The following is a 25,680-nucleotide window of genomic DNA, read 5'->3' as shown; positions in this document are numbered from 1 at the left end:
AAGGCCCTGAGGTGGGAGTGTGTCTGCCTTGTTCCAGGATCTGGAGGCCAATGGGTCTTGAGTGGAGTGAGCCAAGAGGATAGTATCCAGAGAAGGAGCGGCGGCAGTTGCAGGCCTTGGGGGGACCTCAGCTTTTTCTTTGAGTGAGATGGGAGCTATTGGGAGTGTTTTGAGGAGTGGCATGGCTTGATCCTAACAGGGCCCTCTGGCAGCTGGGTGGAAAATGGATTGTAGTGACCAAAAGGGGAAGCCAGGAGCCCAATGAGGAGGCTGGTGCAGTACACCGGAGGAGAAAGGATGGAGGTGGATTGGGATGGGGTGTGGAGGAGGTGAGAGGTGACAGATTCTGGAACTATCGTGCAGGCCGAGCCCATAGGATCTGTTGATCTATGGGATGAGAGGTGGGAGAAAAGTTCAGGGGTGGGAAGACTGGAGGATGCAAAGAGCTTCCAGCCTGTGCCCGGAGAAAATAAACTTCATTAGTGGCCCAATCAAAAGGTGGAGAGTGACCGCCGAGAGGCAGCGTCCGGCTGCCTAAGGGTGGGTTCCTGAGGCCGTCCGGCCTGGATTTAAATCCGGCTGCGTGGCCTCGGACAGATCAGAAACAAACAGAGCCTCTATTTCTTCTGCAAAAGGAGCAAGGACCGGCCTGCCCGCCGCAGACCTGGCAGCTGGGCTGAGCAGGGGCGGTCTCCACGTCGCTCCCCGCCCCTCCCGGCCCCGCCCACTCCCCCCACCCCTCCCGCGGCGCTGCTGGCTAAGCTGCTCCGGTGAGTGAGGGTCTAGGAGTCCGGGTCCGGCCGGGGGAGGGGTGGGAACGCCTCGGACTGCAGGACAGAGCGCCCCGGACCGCCGAGATCCGGAGCAGGGGCCGCCGCCAGGTCGCCGGAACGGCGGGGAGACCCGGATCCCGCGAGACTCTTCCGCCCCACTTCCGGGGCCGCCACTTTCACTTTCTTTTTCGTGGAGGCTGCTCCCCTCCCTCTCCTGACTGACAGGGGCCGCTGCGCCGGGGAGGGAGTTGGGCTGAAATCCCGCGCCCCGGAGGGCGCTTTTCCCCAGCAGGGAAAAGGGGAGGCCCTCCTCGGGGACTCGCAGCGCCGCGGCTGTGCGTCGTCCCTCCCCGCAGCCAGGCCTGTCCCGTTTCCTCTGTTGCCCTTTGCGGGCTTGCCTTGGTGCCCCCTTTCACCTCCCACGCGGGGTCCCGGCCCGTTCCCTACCCCAGGCCCCATCCCCGGTCCTCGGGTAGTGTGATGCTACCCGACTGCCACCGGGGACACCGAGGCACAAAGAAGGCTTGGGCCGCGCCAGAGGTCACCGGCCTGGACTGAGTTGCTCGTGGTCGCCCGTCCTCTAGCAAGTGACCGGGAGGTGGCATTTCCCCGGAGCTGCAGCCCCTGCCTGGGGGGATGGGCACAACCACGCCAGATGGACGAGAAGATCAAGAAAGGTGGGCACAGCCTGGAGGCGACTGAGAAACTTCGGGGGTGGGGAGGGGGGAGGGGCATTAACCCTGTCGTCCCTCTACCCACCTGCCCCTCAGTTTCCTCCCTTGGGGCTTGGTTCCTTCCAGGGGCCTCTTGTCATTCATTTATTTGATGACCCTGAGGCCTCAGTGGGCCAGCTCTGCTGGGAAGGGTGTAGGGAGCTCCCAGAGGACACAGGAGACCACCCAGGCTGGTGAGGGAGCAGACCTCAAGGGTCATTGCCTTCCCCCTGGCCCCTTCCACCCAGCGTGGGAGAACTTAAGTTGGGTCATGTCACCAACCTGCTCACATACCCTCCTGTGCTCCTTGTTCTTAGAACAAAGCCCAGAGCAGTTGGGTAGCCCACAGGCCTGCTGGCTTCGCTGACCTCTGCCTTCCCGCATTGGGCCCCTTGGTCATTCTGCTTGGAGCCCCCACAGGTTTCTGTTCTAATCCAGCCATTTCTTGCCCAAGGCCTTTCCCTTTCCCTTTCTCTGTACCTGGAACACTTTTGCCCAACCAGGTCTTGACATACCCAACTTCTCCTTCACTTCTCAGCTTCAATGTCACCTCCTCCTAGAGGCTTTCCTGATTTCCTTACCCTGTTCACTTCCTTGGCAGCGTGGATCACAACCTGAATCTTTTTCTTTTGTTAAATTTGTTAATTGTCTTCTTACTGGGCTGGGAGGTCCATGAGAAGAGGGACCCTGTTTATCTTATTCACTGTTGAAGACCAGTTTCTGAGACAGTGATTGGCACACAGTAAGAATTCAGTAAATGTTTGTTGTATAAATGAGCGGAAGTATGAGGGGACCTGGGAGTATGAAGGGAAAACAGAACCAAATGAGCAGGGAGGGGGAGCGGGGAGTGGGAGTGGGGAGTGACAGAGAAGGCCTCCCAGAGAAAAGGGACTTTTAAGCTGGGTGCTGAAAGATATGTAGGAGTTCACCAGGAAGACAGAGAGGAAGCAGCATGTACAAAGGATCACCTCCTTCCTCACCCCCTTAACCCCAGCTCCTGAAAAATAAACCCTGTGCTAACCTGCTTCCACTGTGGATTTCAGCTGAGGAGGTGGCCCAGAGACTCACCCGAGCAGTGGCTGGCGGGGATGAACAGGTGGCTATGCAGTGTGCCATATGGCTGGCAGAGCAACGGGTGCCCCTGAACGTGCAACTGAAGCCTGAGGTCTCCCTGACACAGGATATCAGGTGAGGAGTACGTAGCTGACCAGGGACTTAGGGCTTCCTGAACCCCAGTGGACCGCGATATAGTCTTGCCTATAGAACAGTTAAGTTATTCTTTTTTTTTTTTTTTTTTTTTTTTTTGTGGTACACGGGCCTCTCACTGTTGTGGCTTCTCCCGTTGCGGAGCACAGGCTCTGGACGCGCAGGCTCAGCGGCCATGGCTCACGGGCCCAGCCGCTCCGCGGCATGTGGGATCTTCCCGGACCAGGGCACGAACCCGTGTCCCCTGCGTCGGCAGGCGGACTCTCAACCACTGCGCCACCAGGGAAGCCCGTTAAGTTATTCTTAATGGCAGGTTCTGGTGTCAGGAGACCTAGCTTCAAACCCCAGCTCTGTTACAAATCAACTCTGAGATCTAGGGCAGGTCACGTCACCTCTCAGAGTTAGTTTTTTTCATTTAAAAAATGGGGCAGGGCTTCCCTGGTGGCGCAGTGGTTGAGAGTCCGCCTGCCGATGCAGGGGACACGAGTTCGTGCCCCGATCTGGGAAGATCCCACATGCCGCGGAGCTGCTGGGCCCGTGAGCCATGGCCGCCGAGCCTGTGCATCTGGAGCCTGTGCTCCGCAACGGGAGAGGCCACAACAGTGAGAGGCCCGAATATCGCAAAAAATAAATAAATAAATAAAAATAAAAAATGGGGCAATATCAGTAGCTGTTCTTAGAATTGTTAGGAGGTGTATTAGGGTGTTAGGTCTCATATAACAGAAAGAGACATATTAACAGTGGTATCAACAAGTTTGATGGTACACAGTCCAGATGTGGAGGCTCTGCTCCCTGCAGTCCTCAGAGACTCATGCTTTTGTCTTGTTATGCCATTCATGGCCTCCATTCTGAGGTTCACCTTATGGTCCAAAATGGCTGTTCCAGTTCTAGCCATTGCATCAGCATTCTTGTCAGCAGGAAGGAAGAAGGGAAGAAGGGCACCCCCTCCCACTCTCCTCTTAAGAACAGAGCTCAGAAAGTTGCACACACTTCTTCCACTTAACTCCCAAGGCCAGAACTTATTCTCACAGCCACACTCAGCTTGAAGGGAGGCTGTGAAATACAGCCAGGTATTGCACTAGAATTCAAGGCAAGGGTTAATGGATACTGTTAGTCTGCCCCAGGAGGCTTAAACTTGATGCTGAAATGCTTAGCGCAGTGCCTGGCACATGTTAATCACTCAATAAACATTGTTTTTTCCTGCTTTTTTCCTGCTGTGTAGTAAGACAATAGTTTTACAGTTTCTAATTTTCAGTGGTGGATCCCATTTGATTTTGTTTTATTGAGATATAATTGACAGACCATATTCAAGAATTTAAACAGTTCACCAATTTAAAGTTTATAGTTCAAGGCTTTTAGTATATTCACAGTTGTGCAACCATCACTGTAACCAATTCTAGAACATTTTCTAAGAAACCCTGTATTCGTACTTTTTAAAAAAATTTTTTGGCTGCTCTGTGCCCTTTGAACCCATGCCCCTTGCAGTGGAAGCTTGGAGTCTCAACCACTGGCCACCAGGGAAGTCCCAAAACCCCATACCTGCTAATAGTCACTCCTTATCTCCCTACCTTTTTTTCCCCAATCCCCCCAACCTTAGGCAAACACTAATTTACTTTCTATCTCTAGCAATTTGCCTATTCTGGAAATTTCATATAAGTGAAGTCATAACACTATATAACCTTTTGTGTCTGGCTTCTTTCACTTAGCATCATGTTTTCTAGATTCATCCATGTTGTAGCACGTATCAAAACTTCATTCCTCTTTATGACTGAATAATCAGTGTATGGATATACCATATTTTCTTTATTAATCAGTTGATGGACATCTGGGTTGTTTCTACTTTTTCGGCTAACATGTACAACGCTGCTATGAACATTTGTGTCCAAGTTTTTATATGGACATATTTTTTCCCCAGTTTTTTATGGCTGTGTTGGGTCTTCGTTGCTGTACCTGGGCTTCTCATTGTGGTGGCTGCTTGTGTTGCGGAGCATGGGCTCTAGGCGTGCGGACTTCAGTAGTTGTGGCTCGAAGGCTGTAGAGCTCAGGCTCAGTAGTTGTGGCGCACAGGCTTAGTTGCTCTGTGGCATGTGGGATCTTTCCGGACCAGCGCTCGAACCCGTGTCCCTTGCGTTGGCAGGCGGCTTCTTAACCACTGCGTCACCGGGGAAGCCCTCCCCAGTTTTACTGAGATATAATTGACATATATAGTTAGTTTAAGGTATTGTGACTTTTATAATAAGAAATATATATTTGTCTTCTTCCTGTTCTTGGTACAGAACTCCTAAAACACTTGGAATTTCTTAAGTGATGAGAATGATAAAGGTGCCTTTTGTTATGTTAGTGAGGTGACTCTTGGACTGCCCCTAGATCACCTAAGGATGGGGGCTGGTCATCAGAGGAACCAATCCTGTGATTAGAGGATTGGAACCTTCAGTCCCATCACCCTGATCTCGGGGGAGAGGAAAAGGGCTGGAGGTTGAATCGATCATCAGTGGCCAATGGATTAATCAATCATGCCCATGTAATGAAGCCTCCATAAACACTCAAAAAGGGTTTGAAGAGCTTCCTGGTTGGAGATTTGGAGAGAATTGCACCCCTTCTCACATACCTTGCCTATGCGTCTCTTCTATCTGGCTGTTACAGGCTTTTATAATAAACCAGTAATATAGAAAGTAAATATTTCTCTGAGTTCTGTGAGCTGCTCTAGCAAAATAATCAAACCCAAAGAGGAGGTCGTTGGAATCCCTAACCTATAACCAGTCAGTCAGAGAACAGGTGACAACTTGGGCTTTCAATTGGTGTGTGAAGTGGTGGGGCAGTCTTGTAGGACTGAGCCCTCAACCTGTGGAAGCTGACGCTGTCTCTGGGTAGAGAGTGCCAGAATCGAGCCCTGCTGCTGTCTGAAAATTGCTTAGTGGTGTGTGGGAAGCCTTCCCCCTCCTCCCCCTTCCACAGGTTGGAAATTGAGCCTCAGAACCATTTTAGGTGTATGACATAATGATTTAATATATGTATGTATTGTGGAATGATTACCACAGTAAGTTTAGTTAACATCCATTGCCTCACATAGTGATAAATTATTTTTTCTTGTGATGACAACTTTTAAGATTTACTCTCTTAGCAATTTTCAAATGCATGATACAATATTGTTAACTATGGTCACCATGCTGTACATCACTTCCCCAGAACTTATTTATCTTAAAACAGGAAGTTGTACCTTTTGACCACCTTCACCCCCCTCCCTGCCAACCAGTCTATCCTTTTTCTCTGACATCGGTTTTTTTTAAATTCCACATATAAGTGAGATCATACAGTATTTGTCTTTCTCTGTCTGACTTATTTCACTTAGCATAATGACCTCAAGGCCCATGTTGTTGCAAAGGGAAGGATTTCCTTCTTTTTATGGCTGAATAATATTCCATTGTGTATATATACTGTACATGGAAACAACCTAAGTAACCATGAATGAATAAAGAAAATGTGGTGTATATGTATACAATGGACACATATTTTCATTTCCCATTCTGTGGGTTGTCTTTTCACTATCGATAGTGTCCTTTGAAGCACAAGTTTTTAATTTTGACGAAGGACTGTTTATCTGTTTTCTTTTGTTGTTTGCGCTTTTGACGTCATCTAAGAAACCACTGCCTCATACATGGTCATAAAGGTGTATCCCTATTTATTTTTTTAAGATGTTTATAGTTATAGCTCTTACATTTAAGTCTTTGATCCCTTTTGAGTTAATTTTAGTATATGGTGTGAGGTCCAACTTCATTTTTTTGCTTGTGAATATCTAGTTATCACAGCATTATTTTTTTTAATTAATTTATTTATTTATTTATTTTTGGTTGCATTGGGTCTTCGTTGCTGCACACAGGCTTTCTCTAGTTGCGGTGAGCGGGGGCTGCTCTTCGTTGCGGTGCATGGGCTTAATTGCGGTGCGCGGGCTTCTCTTTGTGGTACGCAGGCTTCTCATTGCGGTGGCTTCTCTTGTTGCGGAGCACGGGCTCTAGGCTCTAGGCACTTGGGCTTCAGTAGTTGCGGCTCAGTAGTTGTGGCTTGTGGGCTCTAGAGCACAGGCTTAGTAGCTGTGGCACACGAGCGTGTGCTCCGCAACGGGAGAGGCCACAACAGTGAAAGACCCCCGCGTACCACACACACAAAACAACAATAACAAAAAAAACCCATACCACTACACACAGCTTGTTTACATCAGTTATACTTGTTACTGCCACAGCATAATTTAATTAGCTGTTACATCAGTCAATAAAACATGAGTGCTAAAAGAGAATTGTGTCTATGAAAACTAAGTTGATTGCTTTAGAAAGACAAGATAGAGATGAGGCACCAAAAAAAACTGTTATCATTTTAGGGTGGGACAGTTGTAAAAAAATATGGTAAAAATCCAGAAGGGCTCTGTACTCAGATGCTTTGAGAGTGTAAGTTTTTGCTCCACTTTAAAGAAGCTGATACTGGAAGTCATAGACCATGTATAATGCGTGTGGTTCATACAAAAAGAAACAATCATGGGGAACTCCAGTAGCAGATTTGTACTCAAGAAAAGCCATTGGCCTTTTACCTAGAGATTGGCCATTGAATGTGCATTTGTATCCTGTAAGGTAAAATTGTTAAAGTCTGCAGCTGTTTTTGCAGTTCTCTGCTTTAACGATTTTTCTGACTAACTGATCACCACTGATCCTGATGACATTAGATATAAGGGTTCCAACTGTATTTTTCTGTTATTGGTGTTAAGGTTATAGCTTTTAGATTTTGTTTCCTAAGTAAAATTCAGGCTTCTATGCTTTGCCACTAGGTTGATTCTAAAAATGTAAACCCACTAAAATAGCATTTATAGTATTTTGATTATGGAGATATTACTCAGTGTAGAATAAGTAGTGCAGTTGAAACTTTATGCACTTTCATGTTTCAAAACCCCTGTTGCTTGAAGAAGAATGTCTTGAAGGTTAAGATCTCGTCCTTCTTTAAATTTCCTTTTACTTTTCTTCCATTCTCCTGCATCAGACTCAGCTATTTTTTTTTTTTTCTTGTATTTCAAAAACTTTTCACGTGGAGAGGTGGATGGTAAACTTTTGGCGTCTATACATGTCTAAAAATTTCTTATTTCCCTGTTAGTTGGCTGGGTGTTGAAAATCATTATCCTGAGGAATTTTGAGGTATTTTCTGGAGTATTTTTAAAGCAAGTCTCAGATTTTAGTTCATTCATAAGTAATTTGATATGTCTTTAAAAAATGACTTAAAAAAACCCCTCAATACCATTATTACACCTAAAAAATTAACAATAATTACTTAAAATTCCCTAATACTGTATTTATATTCAACTTTCCTTGACTATCTTGTTAGTGGTTTTTTTGTGTTTTTTTTGGCCATACCACATGGCTTGCAGGATCTAGTTCCCCAACCAGGGATTAAACCTGGGTCCCCAGAGTCCTGACCACTTGTAACTCCCTCGTTAGTGTTTGTTATAGTTGGTTTGTTCCAGTCAGGAGCCAAACGAGATCGAATAGCATTTCTTAATGTTGTCTGAGTCTCTTTTATTCACTTTCTCTATTTTTAGTGCCATTAATTTTTTTTTAAGAAACCTGGTCTTTGACCTCCAGAATTCTCCCACATTCTGAGTTTATGAATTGCCTCCTCATGGTGTAATTTAATATCTCTCATTTTCCTTGGGAACTTGTAGTTTGACCTAAAGGTTAGGATAGTAAGGAGTCACTGTTACATTCAAAGGAATTCTTCCTCATTTTCTGATTGTTTCTTGCTGTTCTTGCTTTAAGGATGCGGCGTTTTCCCAAATCACTCTGGAGGTTCTAAGTGGGCTTTCCTGTTATTGTTCTACACCCTAATCTTTCTGTGTCTTGGGATCAGTTCTGTTTTTTTTGTCTTAGCCCTCCCTTTTCATGCTTTTGGTCTTCCAAAAAAGTTTGAGCATCTTTGAGAAGGTTGGTGTTTAAAACCGCTTTCTGTGGAATAATACTGTTTGGGTTGAAATCCTGCCTCTAACAGTTATTAATTGTTTACTTGGCAGAGCCACTGTAACCTATCTGTGCCTCCTGTTTTCATCTCTAAAATAGGGGTGACAACAGTACCTGCCTCATGTGTTCACTGAGAGGATTACATGAGTTAATACATGTTAAGTGCTTTGAAGAGTCTTGGCATACAGTTAATAACTGTTGTGGTTTGGCTAAGGAGCCAATAATAGCCAATAATAGAAGAGGTTGGAGAGCTTGGGAGGGGCCAGAGCATGGAGGCCCTTGCCATGCCACAGTGAGTTTGGATTTTATTCTGAGAGCCATGTGGAGCCATTGCAGGGGCCTAAGCAGCGAGTTCTGACACAGGAATCACAGGGGAGTGGGAATCCAGGAGCTGGCTGGCGGCTGAGGTTGGACCTGCGGCCCCTTGCCCTCCCCGCAGGCTGTGGGTGAGCGTGGAGGATGCGCAGTTGCACACGGTCACTATCTGGCTCACGGTGCGGCCTGACATGACGGTGGCCTCCCTCAAGGACATGGTGAGTGAGGGGGCACAAGGAAGACGCGTCAGGGCGGAGGTCCCCCTTTTGCCCTGCCTCTCTCTACTCTGCGCCTCCCTCCCCACACTCCCTCTGCATCCTCCCTGCCAGGTGTTCCTGGACTATGGCTTTCCGCCAACCCTGCAGCAGTGGGTGATTGGGCAGCGCTTGGCCCGGGACCAGGAGACCCTGCACTCCCACGGGGTGCGGCGGAACGGGGCCAGTGCCTACCTCTATCTGCTGTCAGCCTGCAACACCTCACTCAACCCTCAGGAGCTGCAGCGGGAGCGGCAGCTGCGGATGCTGGAGGGTGAGGCTCTGCTCCAGAGCGCATGCACTCTCCTGAGGTTGTAGGGGAGAGGGAGCAGGGAGCAGAGCCCAGGGGCTTTCGTCAGGAACGTGCCTGGAAGACCTTATCCGTAGTGGGGAAGAGAGGACAAAGCACACCCCAGGAAGGAGCCATTTGGGGAACCATTTAGAGAACAGCTGGTCTAGGGGAGAGGGGCTGAGTTCAGTCCCCGCCCTAGCATTTATCAGCTGTGTGACCTCAGGCAAGTCTCTTCTCATCTCTGCTCTTCAGTTTTCTAAATCTGTAAATTGGATATGATAATAGCTAGTTTTTATTCTAAATTTTTTACTTCTTATTCTGAAATATTTCAGACCTACAGAAAAGTTGCAAAATTGTATAAAGAATTGTATAACGAATTCCCATGTGCTTTTCATGTGGATTCCCCAGATATTAACATTTGACTATATTTGTTTTGCTTTATCATTCTCTCAGTATTTATTTATGCATAAGTAATTTTTTGGAACTGTTATGAGAGTAAGTTGCAGACACGTTGTCCCTTTCCCCCAAATACTTGTGTGTATTTCCTTTAAAAAAAAAAAGGCTCATTTTCTCACTACATACACCTATCAAACTTAGGAAATTAACATTGATACGGTCCATTGATCTAATGGACAGATCTTGCTCAAATTTTACCAGTTGTCTCACTAATGTCCTTTATAGTGAAAGACCTGGCCCTTGGCCTCGGTGTCTCACAGTCTTTTTCAATCTTTGGTCTCCTGTCTTCCCTTGGCTCACCTGTTGTTTGAAGAGTCCAGGCCAGTTTTGTTTTTTGTTTTTCTGTCCCATGTGCCCTCATGAATGGATTCAGATTCAGTATTTTGGCAGGACTACCTCAGAAGTGGTGTTCGACCCTCTAGGTGCTACACTTAGGAGCACAGGAGATCAGTTTTCAAACAGGGTTTTTAAGCTGGGAGGCCCCAGGAGCAGTCGTGGGTGGAGGAGGGGCTCTGACCCCTGGGAGCCAGGACACTCGGCCAGGTCTGGACCCACCCGGCAGGACCACCGAGCTGGAGACTCCTCCGGAAGGAGGGAGATAGAAGGGGGCGGGGTAGGGGGGTGGTCAGTGCAGAGCCCGGGGTTCCTGGCTGGCCCAGGGTGTGGATGAAATGGGCTGCAGGGATCCGCCACCCCTGAACCCTCCTCCCCAGATCTGGGCTTCAAGGACCTCACGCTGCAGCCACGGGGCCCCCTGGAACCAGTCCCCCCGAAGCCCGGGGGCCCCCAGGACCCGGGGCGGGGTCAGAACGACGCCGCGCCAGAGCCCCCGCCGGTAAGCTGCCCAATGCGCGCCCCTGCGCCCCTGACCTGCCTGTCTCGTCTCCCTGCGCTCACCGCCCCTCTGCCCCCAGGTGGGCTGGCAGTGCCCTGGCTGCACTTTCATCAACAAGCCCACGCGGCCCGGCTGCGAGATGTGCTGCCGGGCGCGGCCCGAGGCCTACCAGGTCCCTGCCTCGTACCAGCCGGACGAGGAGGAGCGAGCGCGTCTGGCCGGTGAGGAGGAGGCGCTGCGCCAGTACCAGCAGGTGGGCGCGGACCCCGGACAGACACCTGCAGACTGGACGGGGGAGGCGTAGGCCAGGAAGGGAGGCACCTCCACATTGCCGCTCCTCCCCCCGTTGCTGCCCCCTCCTGATCACACCACTGGTGGTGACCCTGCACTTGACTGTGACCGGCCTCTCCCTGAGCTCATCCTGTCGCTAGGACTCTGCTCCCCGGCTGTGATGCACATCCAAGCTTATCTGATCCCCCCCAACAGTGGGCTGTGGCGCTGCCCCTGGCTTTGACTTACACTCTCACTGTGCACACGAGAGTACCGGGCTCTGACCCCAACATCCTAGCTGAGACCCTGACCACTCCCCCATCCGCCGCCCCTTTGTCCGCCTGTGACCTCGCTCTTGCTCCACTCAGCCCTGACCTCATTCTGAATCCTACTATTCCTGACCTCCCCTTCCTCCCTGGCTGTGGCCCACCCAGACTTCCTAGGATCTTGGACCTAGCCCTTCACCGCTCCCTGGGAGGTTGACCCAGCCCTCCGTCCTGCTCCTCCCACAGTCCCACCCCCATCATGTTACGCACGCATTGATTACACAGATACCTAACCCTAAGCGTTCGCCCATTCTGATCGGATGCTCCCATCCCCCACTTGGACCCAGTCTGCCCTTGTCCCACCCCGGCCATGACCTCACTGCTGGTCCCATCTACAGCTTTGGCCCGGACCCTGTTCTCTCTCCCACCTTGCTCAGCTCCCTCGCTTTATCACCACCTCCCATACCCCTGACCTATTCTGTGGCCTCGACCCGGCTCTGCCTTCACCCCCCTGGCCCTAGACCTGCCCTGCTTCTTGGCAGAGATGGGAGCCCTGCTACTCCTGACTCCCCGCTCAGACCCTGGCCCCTTCCTTTCCAAACGCCATCGCTCCCTGGCTTGACACTAGGTTGCAGCCTTAACCTGCCAGTGCCTGGCCCGCCTCCTGCCCCACCCCCACCCCACCCCCCTGTTTCCTCGCCTCCCGCCCCGCCCTGCTCCCGGCCCCTCCCTTCCCAGCATCGCCTGCGCCTAACCTCAGTCTGCCCAGTCCCACCCCCACCGCAGGATTCTGCTTCGCTCCCCCCCCCCCCACCCTCCCCGCGGCCGGCAGGTTTGACCCATCCCCTGGTCCTGCGCCCTTCTGGCCCGCCCCTGAGACCCTGACCCGCCCCGCGGCCCCACCCCCGTGTGCCCAGCGGAAGCAGCAGCAGCAGGAGGGGAACTACCTACAGCACGTGCAACTGGATCAGCGGAGCCTGGTGCTGAACACCGAGCCTACCGAGTGTCCCGTATGCTACTCGGTGCTGGCGCCCGGCGAGGCCGTGGTGCTGCGTGAGTGTCTGCACACCTTCTGCAGGTGCGGCCCTGACCCCACCCCCAGCGATGTAGTTCCTCACGGCTGCGCAGTACCCATGGCTGAAAGGGGGTGGGGCGCAGTGCTCTTACATCTCCTTGGACGCCCACAGAAACCTGCGAGGTAGGCACTCTCTCCCCTTTTTGCAGAGGAGGAATGTGAGGTACAGAGAGGCCAGCAACTTGCTCGAGGCCACACAGCTCAGGCATTCTGTCGCCAGAGCATGCGACCTTCCACACAACCGCCAGGCCCATGTAAGGCCTGGGTTCTGGCCTGGCAGCCCGTGCCAACCCCGCCCTGACCCTCGCTGGTGGACAGTCTGCCCTCTGAGGCTCCACACCTGGCCCTGGGCTGTGGAGAACGTGTCCTTCTTCACAGCACACATTTGATGAGCTTTCCTGGGTGCCAGGGACTGGGCTAGGCCTGGGGATCCAGGAGTGAACAAAAAAGCTCATTTTCCGCCTCCTGAAGCTTACATTCTTGCGGGCAGGCCGACGTTAATCAAATAATCACTGATACAATTGTAAATTGTGCCAAATGCTAAGTACCAGTGGATTATGGTAAAAGTAACAGAGGCCCTGCCCTACAAGAGGTCTGGGAAGCCCCTAGGGAGGCTGCACTTGAGCAGACCAGGGGGTCCAAAGTGGGTATGTGCCTGGCCTGCCTGTGGCAGCAAGGGGTCAGTGTAGCTGGAGCAGAGGGATGGAGGGGGTTAGGGGATGGGGACAGAGAGGTATTAGGGAGGGTGAGTCACCGGAGCTCTCAGGTTTGCTCTGGGTGGGATGGGATGGGAGGCTGCGGGGAGGGACATGGTAGACCCAGGGAGCCCAGTGAGGAGACTCCTGCAGTCCTGCAGGTGAGGTGATGGGACCTGGGCCAGAGTGATAAGGGTGGCAGTTGGGGGGACAGAAGTGATGGGTTGGTGGAAGGGATCGGAAGGAAGGGAGGTATTGAGGAGAAGCCCGCCTGGGGTCAGGCCTCACCATGTGAGGGCTGGAGTTCTGGGGGCTGGAGTCCTGGGGGATGGGGTTCAGATGACCCCTAACCTCCCCACCCTTTCATACCTCTCCCAGGGAGTGTCTACAGGGCACCATCCGCAACAGCCAGGAGGCTGAGGTTGCCTGCCCCTTCATTGACAACACCTACTCATGCTCGGGCAAGCTGCTGGAGAGGGAGATCCGGGCGGTAAGACCTGGGGGAGGAAGGGGCACACCCCCTGTCCCAGGGAACTGGGCCCTGAGCTGGCAGGTGGGAACTGGTTTGAGAGTCCCAGTCTCAGGCACCAGTCATTTATCAAGAGCCTTTTCTATGTGGGATGCTGGAAGCCCAAGGGGTGGGCAGGACAGGAACTAGGGGAAATACCTAGTAAAGAAAACACCCTTATGAAGAAAAGACAGCAGAGCAGTTAGCAGGGGGGAATTCTGGGGCCAGATGGCCTGGTGACCTCAGGTCAGATACGCAGCCTCTCTGTGCCTCGGTTTTCTCATCTTGGTTGGGGTCAGAGACTTAGTTTCTATTTTAAGGGTTGTGAAGATTATAGTGGAAGACACGTGTAAAGAATTTGGAGTAGTGCTTGATACGTGGTATCAGTTAGCCCTTGTATCAGTTAGCTTCTGCTGTGTAACAGATTACTCCAGACTCAAAACAACCGCCATTTATTTAGCCTATGAATCTGCAAGTTAGCAATTTGGGTTGGGCTTAGCTGGATGATTCATCTGGTCCAGGCTGGGCCTCGCAGCGCTCAACTGGGCTTAGCTGGACTGGTGTGATGGTCTTATCTGTGATGGCTGGGATGACAGGGCCTCTTTCCACTTTGGTCTCATCCACCCCAGGCCGGCCAGGGCCTGCTCATGTGCTGGTGTCTCAAGGATCCAAGAGCAGCCAGTGCAGGGGCGCTTTCCAAGGCTGCTCACTTGCTCCTGTCCCTTTGGCCAAAGCAGGTCACATGCTCAAGCCCAGAGTTTGTGTGGGAGGGAACCACCCAAGGGTGTGGAGTTGGGGAAACATGAACAAATAGGGGCCACTCCTCCAGCAACCTTTCACAGGGCTGTATGTGTCTGCATGTGTGTGTTTTCTATTATTATTAATGTTATTATTATCGAGTTATGCCCCTGACTGCTGGTCATCTTGAACAAGTGCTCTCCCTTCTCTGCGCCTCCATTTACCCATCTGTAAAGTGGACTGTTGGACTTGATCATTGGTTTTTAAACTGCTGGGGAATGGCCTTCCCAGAATTGGGCGTCTTGGAATTCCCAGGCCAACATGGAGGCAGGGCCAAAGGTGGCTGAGGTCCAAATGAGAGACCCCCATCACCGCATATACAAGACCCCGTTTCTCCACATCACTTCTGCCTATTTCCCACGATGCTGCTTCTCAGAACCCCCTAAACTTTACCGAGTATTTCCTGGCACCTAAGGGGTTCTGCCTCAGGGGAAAGAGGGCAAACAGAAGGGGTGGACCTTTGGGAACTCCCAGCCTTTACACTAAGAGAAGCCCCATTTTTAACTGTTGTTTGTGGGGCAGCTGAGAAGGGCAGCTCTGGCTTCCTTACTCTTGCCTGGAGAGGCCCCAAGGCATAGATCATTCCATATGTCCTGGCACCCACAGTCGCTGCCCAGAGGCTTTCCCTATAAAACCCACCTCTTCCAAGGGGCATTGTGATGGGGCCAGAGTTCATGCCAAGGAGCTGCAGGGCTCATGCTTCCCTGGAGCCCCTGGACGTTGACCGAAGCCTCAGAGAATAGTCAAGTGTGGCAGAGAAAGAGGAAGGGGCAGGGATCAGCAGAGTAATGCAGTGGAGGTTGTTTTACAAAAAACATGCCTAAACCACAAGAACCAGAACAGAAATCAAAGAGGAAAATCACCCACCGACTCTTGCCATCCCAGAGAATCTCTGATGGCATTTTCTCCTGTTTCCTTTGGTGTCTCTGGATAGACATGTTTTTTTTTTTTTTCTTTTTAAATTAACTATTAAGGTATACATTGCACACAATAAAATTTGTCCGTTGTAAGGATGCAGTTAGATGAGTTTTGACAAATGTAACTCTTAACTAAGACTATCACTCAGTGAAGATATAGAACATAGGCATGATTTTTACCTCATTGTAACCAGTGTAGGGACAACAGCTTTTGCTATTTTGCTACAAAACCTTCCTAAAGATTATTATAAATCTCTATGGCATACATCCTGTTTAGTTCTCCTCTCTTAATAATTCCAGTCTGGAATTATTAATAATTAATATCAATAATTATTAATATTAATTATTATTAATAGTTCCTTCCAGTTTGTAAGGAATGCTTCAGGGAACATTTTGCATGGTGTCTCTTCCTTCTTACTTATTATTTTCTTAGGATAAACTTGTAGAAGTAGAATAAGTCTCAAAGGGTCAGAAAAGTTTGGGATGGTTGAAACATTATTGCCACGTGGCTTTCTCAGAGTGCTGTGTACCAGGATGCTAGTTTAACCACATCTTCCTGGAATTGCTTGTTATTGTTTTTGTCCACTTTTTCCCCTTTTTAAAAGATTGTGGTAAAATATGTATAACATTTACCATTTAACCATTTTTTAAGTGTACAGTTCTGTGGCACTGGGTGTAGCCACATTGCTGTGCAATCATCCATCTCCAGAACTTTTAACCTACTTTTTTTTTTCCTTTTTTTTTTTTGGCTGAGCCATTCGGCTTGCGGGATCGAACCCATGCCCCATGCAGTGGAAGCACAGAGTCCTAACCACTGGACTGCCAGGGAATTCCCTTAACCCACTTTTTGAATGGAGTTTTTAACACTGCTGTGTTGGACTTTATGGGTTGGGGGCTTCCTGAGGGATATTTGGTGGCCAGGAGGGCACATTGTCAGGTGTTCTGAACCCAGAGCACCAAGGTTGTGGTCTGCTGGCAGCTCCTGAGCCCTGAGGATTACCAGCGATTTCTGGACCTGGGCATCTCCATTGCGGAAAACCGCAGTGCCTTCAGCTACCACTGCAAGACCCCCGACTGCAAAGGATGGTGCTTCTTTGAGGATGACGTCAACGAGTTCACCTGCCCTGTGTGTTTCCACATCAACTGCCTGCTTTGCAAGGTGGGGACAGGGACCCACACTGCCCAGTCACTCTGGTCCTGCCAGGAGCTCACTGCCATTCCGAGTTTGTTCTCCTGGGAAGGGAGCTGGGATACTGACCTGGTTGCAATGACTTAGAGCTGTGTGTCAGTGGCCAGGCTTGGCTTGGGCCCTGATCTGAGCCTAAGCCTTAGACTGAGCCCTAAATCCGGACTGAGCCTCTGAATAATCCTGGCCCCAGACTGAGCCCCGATCCTGGCCTCTGATGAACGCCGATCCGTCACAGACCAACCCCAGCCCTAGCCCCAGACCGAGTGTCAACTCCTGTCCTGAACTGAGCCCTGCCTGACCCTCACCTCAGGCCGTCCCTGCCCTCATCCTCTCAACAGGTGACCACAGTAGAGACTGGTCTTGGGCGAGTAGGCAGGGCTGAGCCTGCTCGCAGCCCTGCAAGCTCACTCTCAGAGCATTAGGCCTACAGCCAGGGCAGAGCACAGCCGGCGACGAGGGGCTGCGGTTTAGGGATTTCTGTGCCTGTCAGGACTTAAAATAAATAGGTATATATGATTATTATCATATGCGCTGACCCTGGCTTCACCTCCCTGGCCTCAGGGTGTGTGTGGTTTACAAAGGAAGGCTCTGTCGCTGACACCACGTAGAAGCATTAAGTGCTTATGTGGATGCCTGCTCCGGCCCTCACCTCTCTAACTCCCTGGGGAACTTTCTCACCTCGAGCCCCTCATCCTGCTGCAGGCCATCCACGAGCAGATGAACTGCAAGGAGTACCAAGACGACCTGGCCCTGCGGGCTCAGAACGACGTGGCTGCCTGGCAGACGACGGAGATGCTGAGGGTGAGCCTGGGTCAAGGCTGAGGGCCGGGGATTTGAGTTTTGGGGAGGGATGGGGACTTCTCTGAAAGGACTGTGGTTCATCCAGCCCTGGAGGCTTGAGCTCCTGCTGGCATCACTCCCATCCAGAGATGGAACTCAGGACAAGTGGCGAGCAGCAGGGAGTGTCCGGGTGGAGAGAGGAGACTGCAGACGCATGGGAGAGGAGGCTGCATGCAGCCGGGCCTGGGTGGAGCAGCATGGGAGAGTGATTCTGCGACTCGGGGGTGGCCGGTTTCTCTCTGCAGTGGGGCGGGGGCCAGGGAGCGGGGCTGGGCCTAAGGTCAGCACCTGCTCTGCTGCAGACCATGCTGCAGCAGGGCGAGGCCATGCACTGCCCACAGTGCCAGATCGTGGTGCAGAAGAAGGATGGCTGTGACTGGATCCGCTGCACTGTCTGCCACACCGAGATCTGCTGGGTCACCAAGGGTCCTCGCTGGGGCCCCGGGGTGAGTCCCCAGGGAGCAGAGGTCTTGGGGTGCTGTGGGAGAGTGCCTGAGAGTAGAGATTGGACAGGTCAGCCCATGGGCCAGTTCTAACCCCACTGCCTGCATTTGTGTAGCTCGTGAACTAAGAACGTTTTTTACATCTTTTAAAGTGGTTGAACATATCAAAAGAAGAATATTTCATGACATGTAAAAATTATATGAAAGCCGAATTTTAGTGTCCGTAAGTAAAGTTTTGTGGGAGCGCCGCTCATTCGTTTGCATACTGTCTGTGGCTGCTTTGGCACTACAAAGGCAGAGACCGACTGGCCGGCAAAAACTCAGGGAACTGTCTTGCCCTTTACAGAAATGTTGGCCCAGCCCAGCCCTAGAGGACAGCGACCAAGGGTGCGGGTGGGAGTCGGAGGTAGAGGGGTGGGTCCCTGGCTCTGGCACACACTGACCATGTGGTTAGGCTGTTACTCCCTTCTCTGAGTCACAGTCTCTTCGTCTGTGAAGTGGAGATGATAGCTGGGCCTCAGGTTTATTGTCAGAATCAAATGAAAAAATGCAAGAGCAGTGCCTAGCGCGGGGCATCTGTCACATGGTGAGCACGCGCATGGTGGCTCCTGGTGGCTGTCGTTGGGAGGAGTGTGCCTGGAATTGGGGCTCGGCGTTATCCGTACAGGCAGACAGTGAGACAGGTGGAGGCTGAAGGAACACACTCTCATGCCGCCAGTGTGCTGACCCACCCCGAATATGCAAAAATCCATCAAGTCCTCTCTGGCTCCAGGTCTAGGGGTGGGTAGCCAGACCACAGAATTGAGGCTGCTACGGGAGCCGAGAAAGGCCGCCCAGAAAGGCCTTAACGGCTGCCTCCATCCGGTAGCTGGGGCTGAGAGGGTCATCTTAGCAGGGGTGTGTGCCCGACCCAAGGCCCAGGGTGGGAGTCTGTGCTTTGGGGGTGTGATGGAGTGCATGGCGGAGGGGGGGGCCCGCTGTCTTCACTGTCCTGACCTTTTCTCCTCTCCCCGCTCATCCTCTAGGGCCCGGGAGACACCAGCGGGGGCTGCCGCTGCCGGGTGAATGGGTCTCCATGCCACCCCAGCTGTCAGAACTGCCACTGAGCTGAGGATGGCCTGGTCCCCATGCTGACCCAGCCCCACATCTGCAAGCTGCTGTGGGACAGGGCTGGTGCTTTGGCTCTGATTTCTGGCCTGGGAGATGCCTTTGTGCTTGGCTGAGACAGGGGCCCTGAAGAGGCCAAGGCCTCAGAGCTGTGTGGATGGACTTGTTTGCTGTGGGCATTGCAGAGGCCCTGCCTGAGCTGGCCATTGTCCGCGGCTGTATCTGCCCCAGTCCCTTTGCCCTTCCTCTGGGGCTTGCCAGCCAGACCTTTCATCTCCTCTCTGTGGCTCCCATCTCTGCCTAACCCAGCTTTAAACACAGCCCTGGCCAGAGGCCTTGCTGGATGGAGCCTCAGAGCCCCGTGTGAGTCCACACTTCCCTCATCCACCTCCCTCGTCTGCAGGACGCTGAGCACTCACAGCCTCCCACCTCCCCTGTTGGCTTTCTGGGGGTGACTTTTCTCTGGCTTTGCTGTTGGAGGCCTGGGGCTTCTTAGAATTGCTGCTAATTCTGCTCAGAGCCAAGAGGGAGACCTGGCAGTTTCTAAAGACAGCCCAGCCGGCCCAGCTTCCGTATCTCCCTCTTTGCCGCCTGTGTAAACTAATTAAAATGGTTTCCCAGGAAGCGATGAGTGTGATGTCGTGAGAGGGAGCAAAAGGGTCATGGGCTGTGACTCTACACGGAGACAGGCAGGATCCCAAGCTCTCTGGGAATTGCAGCCAAAAGTTGATGTGTTGGCCCCTGTCGGTGTAGAACGAAGGTGCGGCTGAGCACTGGGATACCTGCCCTGGACTGAGCACCCCTGCGCCCACTCGAGGGGCAGGATGCTCTGGGTCAACGTTGGCCTGGACAGGCAGCTTGCAGTGTTGAGAGTCCACAAGGTGGGGTCTGCAGGTCAGCGTGGGCTTCAGGGGGAGGGAGGGAGGGGCCGAGGCAGCAGCTACAGGCTGGCAGGAAATTCTTGCTGCAAACTTCTGACCTCTCAGTGGGCACCCAGTGTTGGAGAAGAGATATTTCAGGAAGAGGTGAACCTGCAGTTGCGGGTGAGATTGTGATCCTAATTTTTAACATCTCAGACAAGATGGCACAGTATTGGTCCAGTGCTGTTTACTATGCCCACTCCGCTGGTCAGAGATTAATAAAACACGGTTCTGGGCATCCATTCTGTTTTTACCTCATCCTCTGACCCCTCCAACACCCCTCCCACCCCCCACTTTGAAGGCCAGCACACTGTCTGAGCCGGGATGTGGACCATCATTACAACAGGCGGAGGGCGTCTCTGCGACTCAAGGTGTGGACTCCAGGTTCCAGGAGTTGGGGCATGTCATTGGGGCGGGGCGGAAAGGGCTTATTCTAGACCCTGGAAAGGCACCCTGTCGTTGGGTGCCAAGGCTCAAGAGTTGACCCCAGGCTTTGTGAGCAGAGAGGTGAGAGAACGTGAGTGCCTTCCTGCTCTGCATTGGCTGATGAGGGGCACCCCCGCCCCGGGAGAGCCACGACTGGAGGAAACGGCAAGCTGAGCAGAGCTGCCAGAGCTGTGATGCAGGAGAGCACGGGGCCCAGGTCAGGGCTAACTGCTTGCTCTCACCGGCTCCTCCCTCCTCCCTCTCCTGCCAGGGCCTGTAGGGGAAGAAAGCAGACCATTCTTTTGGTGCACAGGTATAAACCAGCAAGCCACAGTATTGTGTTAGAAATTTGAATTGGTTGTATTTTTAAATTGGAGATGCTACATTAAAATCTAGATGCCCAAGTTCTCTTGCAAAAGTCGAAGCTTGGTAATCCTGGCTTCTCATTTCCACATGGCAGGTCCAGGGTCACGTGATGTTCCTGATCTAGTTCACCACAGTCCTCGTCACCCCCAGCTCTCCTCACACGGCCTTTCCTGTGCCCTTGCACCATTCTTTCTCCCATGAGTACTAAGAAGTGTTAATGAGACATTTCTTTACCCATGGCTGTATCAGCTGAGGCTGGCGTGGCGGGGGGGAACCACATGGGCTGCGTGTGTCTTTCACTTGGCCCACTCCATCTACACCAAGGCGGGCATCGAGTTTATGTCTGCTGCAGCCAAATGGGTCAGGAGGGCAAATGGAGGGGCGCAGGGCTGTCCCGGGGTTCTAACCTTCAGCGCCATACTTCACATGCCAGTGGGTGAAGGATCTAAGATGGGCAGGCTCACAAGTGCTCCCTACTGCAGGGTCAAGTGGAGGTGCCTCCCCCTCCCAAGGGGTCACCCCAAACTGGGCCCCAGCACCAACTCTCCAGGGCGGACTTGAAACCAAACCCCACAGGCTCTGGACTCAGACCATCTACCTGAGGAAGCAGCCGGAGGTCCCAAATGTGCTTGTGTGACACAATCTTTTTCTCCAGGGATGGGGAAGGCAAGGGGAAGCACGTTGCTCAGATAAAGAGCAGCTGCTAATGTGGGCAGGAAGTGGTGGATGGGCCCCACAGCCCATGCCAGAGTAACATGTGTCTTCTAGTGTCCGGGGCTGCCGTGAAAGCCACTCACTTAAAAAGCAGGAAGCTGGAGGCAAGCCCACAGCCTTGCCAGCTCACAAAAGCTGCTCGGCAGGGCTTCCCTGGTGGCGCAGTGGTTGAGAGTCCGCCTGCTGATGCAGGGGACACGGGTTCGTGCCCCGGTCCGGGAGGATCCCACATGCCGCGGAGCGGCTGGGCCCGTGAGCCATGGCCACTGAGCCTGCGCGTCCGGAGCCTGTGTTCCGCTGCAGGAGAGGCCACAACAGTGAGAGGCCCGCGTACCGCAAAAAAAAAAAAAAAAAAAAAATCTGCTTGGCAAATTCCAACCAAATGTAAATCTGCAGAAAAGACAACTAGCAAGTAAAGGGCCTTTGTGAGGAAAAGGCAGCGGGGGGTCACCAGCAGCAAAAGGAAGCAAGCAAGCAGGCTGAGCCGCAGGCCCCATCATCCTTTAGTTGGATTTGGCAAAAGCCTCTGGCCTATTCTTCCTTTCAGTCACCACTTAATCCGGGGATGAGCTCCCCGGGCCCAAGTGCAGGGCTGGCTTAAGGCATTTATTGATCCATTAATGTTCCCTGAAATGGAATCAAAACACTTGCACAACTTCAGTTTGTAAAGCATTTTCACAAACATCAGTTCATTAAAGCGTCCATGTGGGATGGGACCATCCCTATTTTACTGTCATTGACAGTGAGTTCTAGAGATGTAGTGACTTGAAGAAGCTCATATAACCAGGAAGGAACACACTTGCCATCATGTCACCAGGAACTCTCTCCAAACCCAGTTTTGGTCATGGCCCATCCTCATCCCCCAAATTGCCTACAGAGTCCCAACTCCCTTCCACAGAGCTCAAAGCTCTCCCTGGCCTGACCCCCAAGTCCCCTTCCATTGCCATTGCCCACTCCATCTTTCTACAAAACACCCACACTTGTTATTCAGCTTTTTTTTTTTTTTTTTTTTTTTTGAGGTACGCGGGCCTCTCACTGTTGTGGCCTCTTCCGTTGCGGAGCACAGGCTCCGGACGCACAGGCCCAGCGGCCATGGCTCACGGGCCCAGCCGCTCCGCGGCATGTGGGATCCTCCCAGACCAGGGCACGAACCCGTGTCCCCTGCATCAGCAGGCAGACCCCCAACCACTGCGCCACCAGGGAAGCCCTTCAGCTATTATTTTTACACTAATTTCCCCTCAGCCTTGCGTGTTGTGCAGTATTTTCTGACACCACTTCTCTGATTTCCAACACCAACTGAGTGTCCAACAATTCAATTCAGTTCTGACACTAACTACCTGGAATTAGCATCTGATGCCACAAGTTAAAGGGCTCAGTCCCACAAGACTGTCCCACTTCAGACCCAGCTGCAAATGCGGTGCCCAGACTACTCACACTTCTGCCTGGCCAACTACAAGTTCAGTGGTTTCTACAAAACCCTCTCAGTTTCAGTAATTTGCTATAAGTACTGACAGAACTCAAGAGAACACTTTACTTACATGTACTGATTTATTATAAAGGACACAACTCAGGAACAGCCAAATAAAAGAGATAAATAGGGCAAGGAACCGGGGGGAAGAGGGTGCAGTGTTCCCAAGCCCTCTCGGGCCATGCCACCCTCCCAGCACCTTGATGTGTGTGCCAACCCAGCGGCTCTCCCGATCTCTGAATCAAGAGTTTTTGCAGTGCTCAATGTCCAGCCTCCCCTCCCCTCCCAGGAGGTCAGTGGTGGGGCTCAAAGTTCTCACGCTCTAATCACTTGGTCTTTCCGGTGACCTGTGCCATCCAGGGGTCCCACCTTAAGTCACTTCATTAGCATAAACTCAGGTGGGATCAAAAGGAAATCATTATGAACAAAAGACACTCCTATCACTCAGAAAATTCTAAGGGTTTCAGGGGAAGTGGGGACAAAACCCAAATATTTATTTCACCACACATACCCTTCCTTCAGTTTTCTATTTATCAAAATTCTCTTTACATTCAATCAACTATGAAACTGCCACTGAAAACCAATTGCTCCTTCAATGCAGTTCTCTGGTGAGGTCCCAGAGGCAGGGCGGTGTCCTGGCCAGCCCTGTGTCCTCCACAAGTCAAATCAAAGGACAGCATGGGCAGCTGGCCTACGGTGATGGGACACGGTCGGGGAGCTGAGTGATGCCTGCTCAGCCTTCAGCCCCCTTACGTCTCCCCTCTGGGCCAAGGAAACAGTGGACCCAGGCAACGTGGGTTCTTGCCTCGGGAAAAACAGAAACAGGACTGCAGGTACTGTCCAAGCTCTCTGGGCAAGTCAAGGCCAACCAGGAGTCCACAGATACAGCACATCTCCAGGTCAGGGGTGGAAGGGAGGGAGCATCAAGGCCAGATGTCTAAAGCTAAAGCCACTCCAACAAGGAAAGAATGACAGAAGCGATTAGTAGCCACATATGGCTGTTTATTTCATACAGGGCTCTGTACAAAATATTTACACATATTCCTTACAGAATAGTAAACCACTTGAAGGTAAAAAGATAATGCTTTCTTCTCATTGGCAGGGGATAATCCTGATGTCAGAAAAGCTATAAAACAAATGAACTTCCTCCTTCCTAGGCCACAACAAAAGTCAATGCCACCTGCTTCCTGGGATCCAAAAAGCCATGGCCTTGGGACCCTGATCACATGCACCTCCCTTCCTCTTCCCCATCAATTCCTTCAGTATTTACAGACAGGTCCAAGGGCCTGTGGCAGGAGGGGCCGATGCTGCCCATTTGGAAAGATGACAAGAGGACAAATTTGTTGCGGGAGAAGACTGGGAACTTCTGTCACGTCATCTGGATCCTGGAAGACTTTCCTTTGTCTTGATAAATCTACCACTTTCTAGACTCATCCATCCACATCACGCTAACCCCAGGTGGGACTCCTGCTATGAGAAGGACCTGCCACTTCGAGCTTGTTTTGGTTGTAAAGTGCTTAGTGAACTCAAGTGTGGACAGATGCCTCTCCTAACCGCTCTGCACACCGTGGGCATACGGGGAGGACGTGGAGGGCTGGGTGGGGTGGGGTGGAGTGCTTCTGGCATGTTTACTCTAAGAAAACACCTGCCAAGAGAGAACAGTGCCTGCGACAGACCAGGAAAATAAAAATACACGGCTGCTTCACACTAGACACCCCAGTTCTTCAGAGCAGCAAAAGGCACTTTTTTTCAAGCCACAGTTAATCTAAAACAAACCTGGCTTCGCTTATAGGAAAAGCTGTACCAGAGGAAGTGAATATCCACCTTGTTCTTGAGACCTGGAGAGTCCTTAGGAAGCCTCGAGCTGGCTGTCCCAGGCTCCCGCCACACGCTTCAGGATGCAGCTTGTCCCCTTCTGGGTGCGGACGAGTTCCCAGTGACATTTCCTACCAGGAAGGAGAGACCAGCAGCTGAGGAGATAAGTTAAACCCAAAAAACAAAGCCAAGGTTGTGAGTGGATGCCTATTTGGGAGTAGAAGGGTGACTGGAGGAAAACAGGAGGGAAGGAAGGGGAGCTGGAGAAGAAGAGGGCACTACGGAAGTGTGGGGCTGCTTACAAATAGCAACTCTGACTAAAGTGAAATGTTAAATAATTGAGTAGAAAGGAAACTGCAGGGTTTTAGAAGCTTATCCTTCTGACGAGAACGATTTTTTTTTTCCATGAAGGAACTATTACTTCAAAAGTGAGGGTACTTTACATGTTGGGTGTATGTAATTCTAAAAATAGTAGTAAAAGTGTCTTTTATATGCATTGTCATGTGGCTTGTGGAAGAGAATAAGGAGAAAAAAAAAAAAGGCAGGCAAAAACCAGCCTATGTCTGCGCCCTAAAATGTAACATTCCTTCCTGTTTGACTGGAAATGCCCAAGTGATTTCTAGCCTGAAAATAGGTAGGATTTACCTAGTAACCTAGTTCACATGTGTCTCTTAGATTTCTGACCAGCTAATGGAGCTGTTCTTAAAAGGGGGCCAATCTTGCTCCCAGGCTGGCCTTCTCTGCCCCTTCGCCTTCATTCCAAGGTCTGACTTCTTTAGCAGCAGCTTCGTCCTTCTTTGTCTGGCTGAAGCAGTCAGAACGGGAGGAGCTGCCAGGAGGGCATTCAGTGGTCCAGCTTACTACGAGCAGCCAAGATGCTCCCCAGTGACCAGGCCCAGCGGGTTCCTAAGGCAGCCGGGAGCTGCAGAAACCCACTTCCCTCAACACAAGAGGGGGCAGCAGAGAGCCCACTCAGAAGCCCACTGTGAGGCAGAAAGAGTTCTGTGCTCAGGACCCGAATGCCCAGCG

The 25,680-nt window shown here is 51.6% G+C and overlaps 1 protein-coding gene across 2 annotated transcripts; it reads left to right on the top strand.

Moving 5' to 3' along the window:
• Positions 1–757: 757 nt before the first annotated feature.
• RBCK1 (RANBP2-type and C3HC4-type zinc finger containing 1) lies at positions 758–19,566 on the top strand. Of its 2 annotated transcripts, none has more exons than XM_033839438.2 (12): positions 758–1,450; positions 2,530–2,674; positions 9,122–9,215; positions 9,327–9,525; positions 10,713–10,834; positions 10,914–11,087; positions 12,288–12,568; positions 13,519–13,630; positions 16,343–16,522; positions 17,255–17,353; positions 17,695–17,838; positions 18,861–19,566. In XM_033839438.2, the coding sequence occupies exons 1-12, from the start codon at positions 1,429–1,431 to the stop codon at positions 18,939–18,941; spliced, it is 1,653 nt and encodes a 550-aa protein (XP_033695329.1). In that variant the 5' UTR covers positions 758–1,428; the 3' UTR covers positions 18,942–19,566. The 2 variants fall into 2 exon arrangements, with proteins under 2 accessions (XP_033695329.1, XP_033695331.1); XM_033839440.2 differs by having other exon boundaries at positions 761–1,450; positions 12,288–12,448.
• The last annotated feature ends 6,114 nt before the right edge of the window (positions 19,567–25,680 follow it).

This window comes from Tursiops truncatus, chromosome 15 (genome assembly GCF_011762595.2).
Source record: "Tursiops truncatus isolate mTurTru1 chromosome 15, mTurTru1.mat.Y, whole genome shotgun sequence".
Lineage (NCBI taxonomy): Eukaryota > Metazoa > Chordata > Mammalia > Artiodactyla > Delphinidae > Tursiops > Tursiops truncatus.
Note: the sequence above shows the minus strand (reverse complement) of the source record. Positions and strands in the feature narration are given on the sequence as shown.

What these genes read in the sequence shown, in the direction of transcription:
- RBCK1 (XM_033839438.2), top strand. Translation starts at nt 1,429, where the DNA reads ATGGACGAGAAGATCAAGAAAG. An exon ending in TGGCCTCCCTCAAGGACATG is followed by an intron (nt 9,216 to 9,326) that starts GTGAGTGAGGGG and finishes CCTCCCTGCCAG; the next exon opens with GTGTTCCTGGACTATGGCTT. An exon ending in CCGCGCCAGAGCCCCCGCCG is followed by an intron (nt 10,835 to 10,913) that starts GTAAGCTGCCCA and finishes CTCTGCCCCCAG; the next exon opens with GTGGGCTGGCAGTGCCCTGG.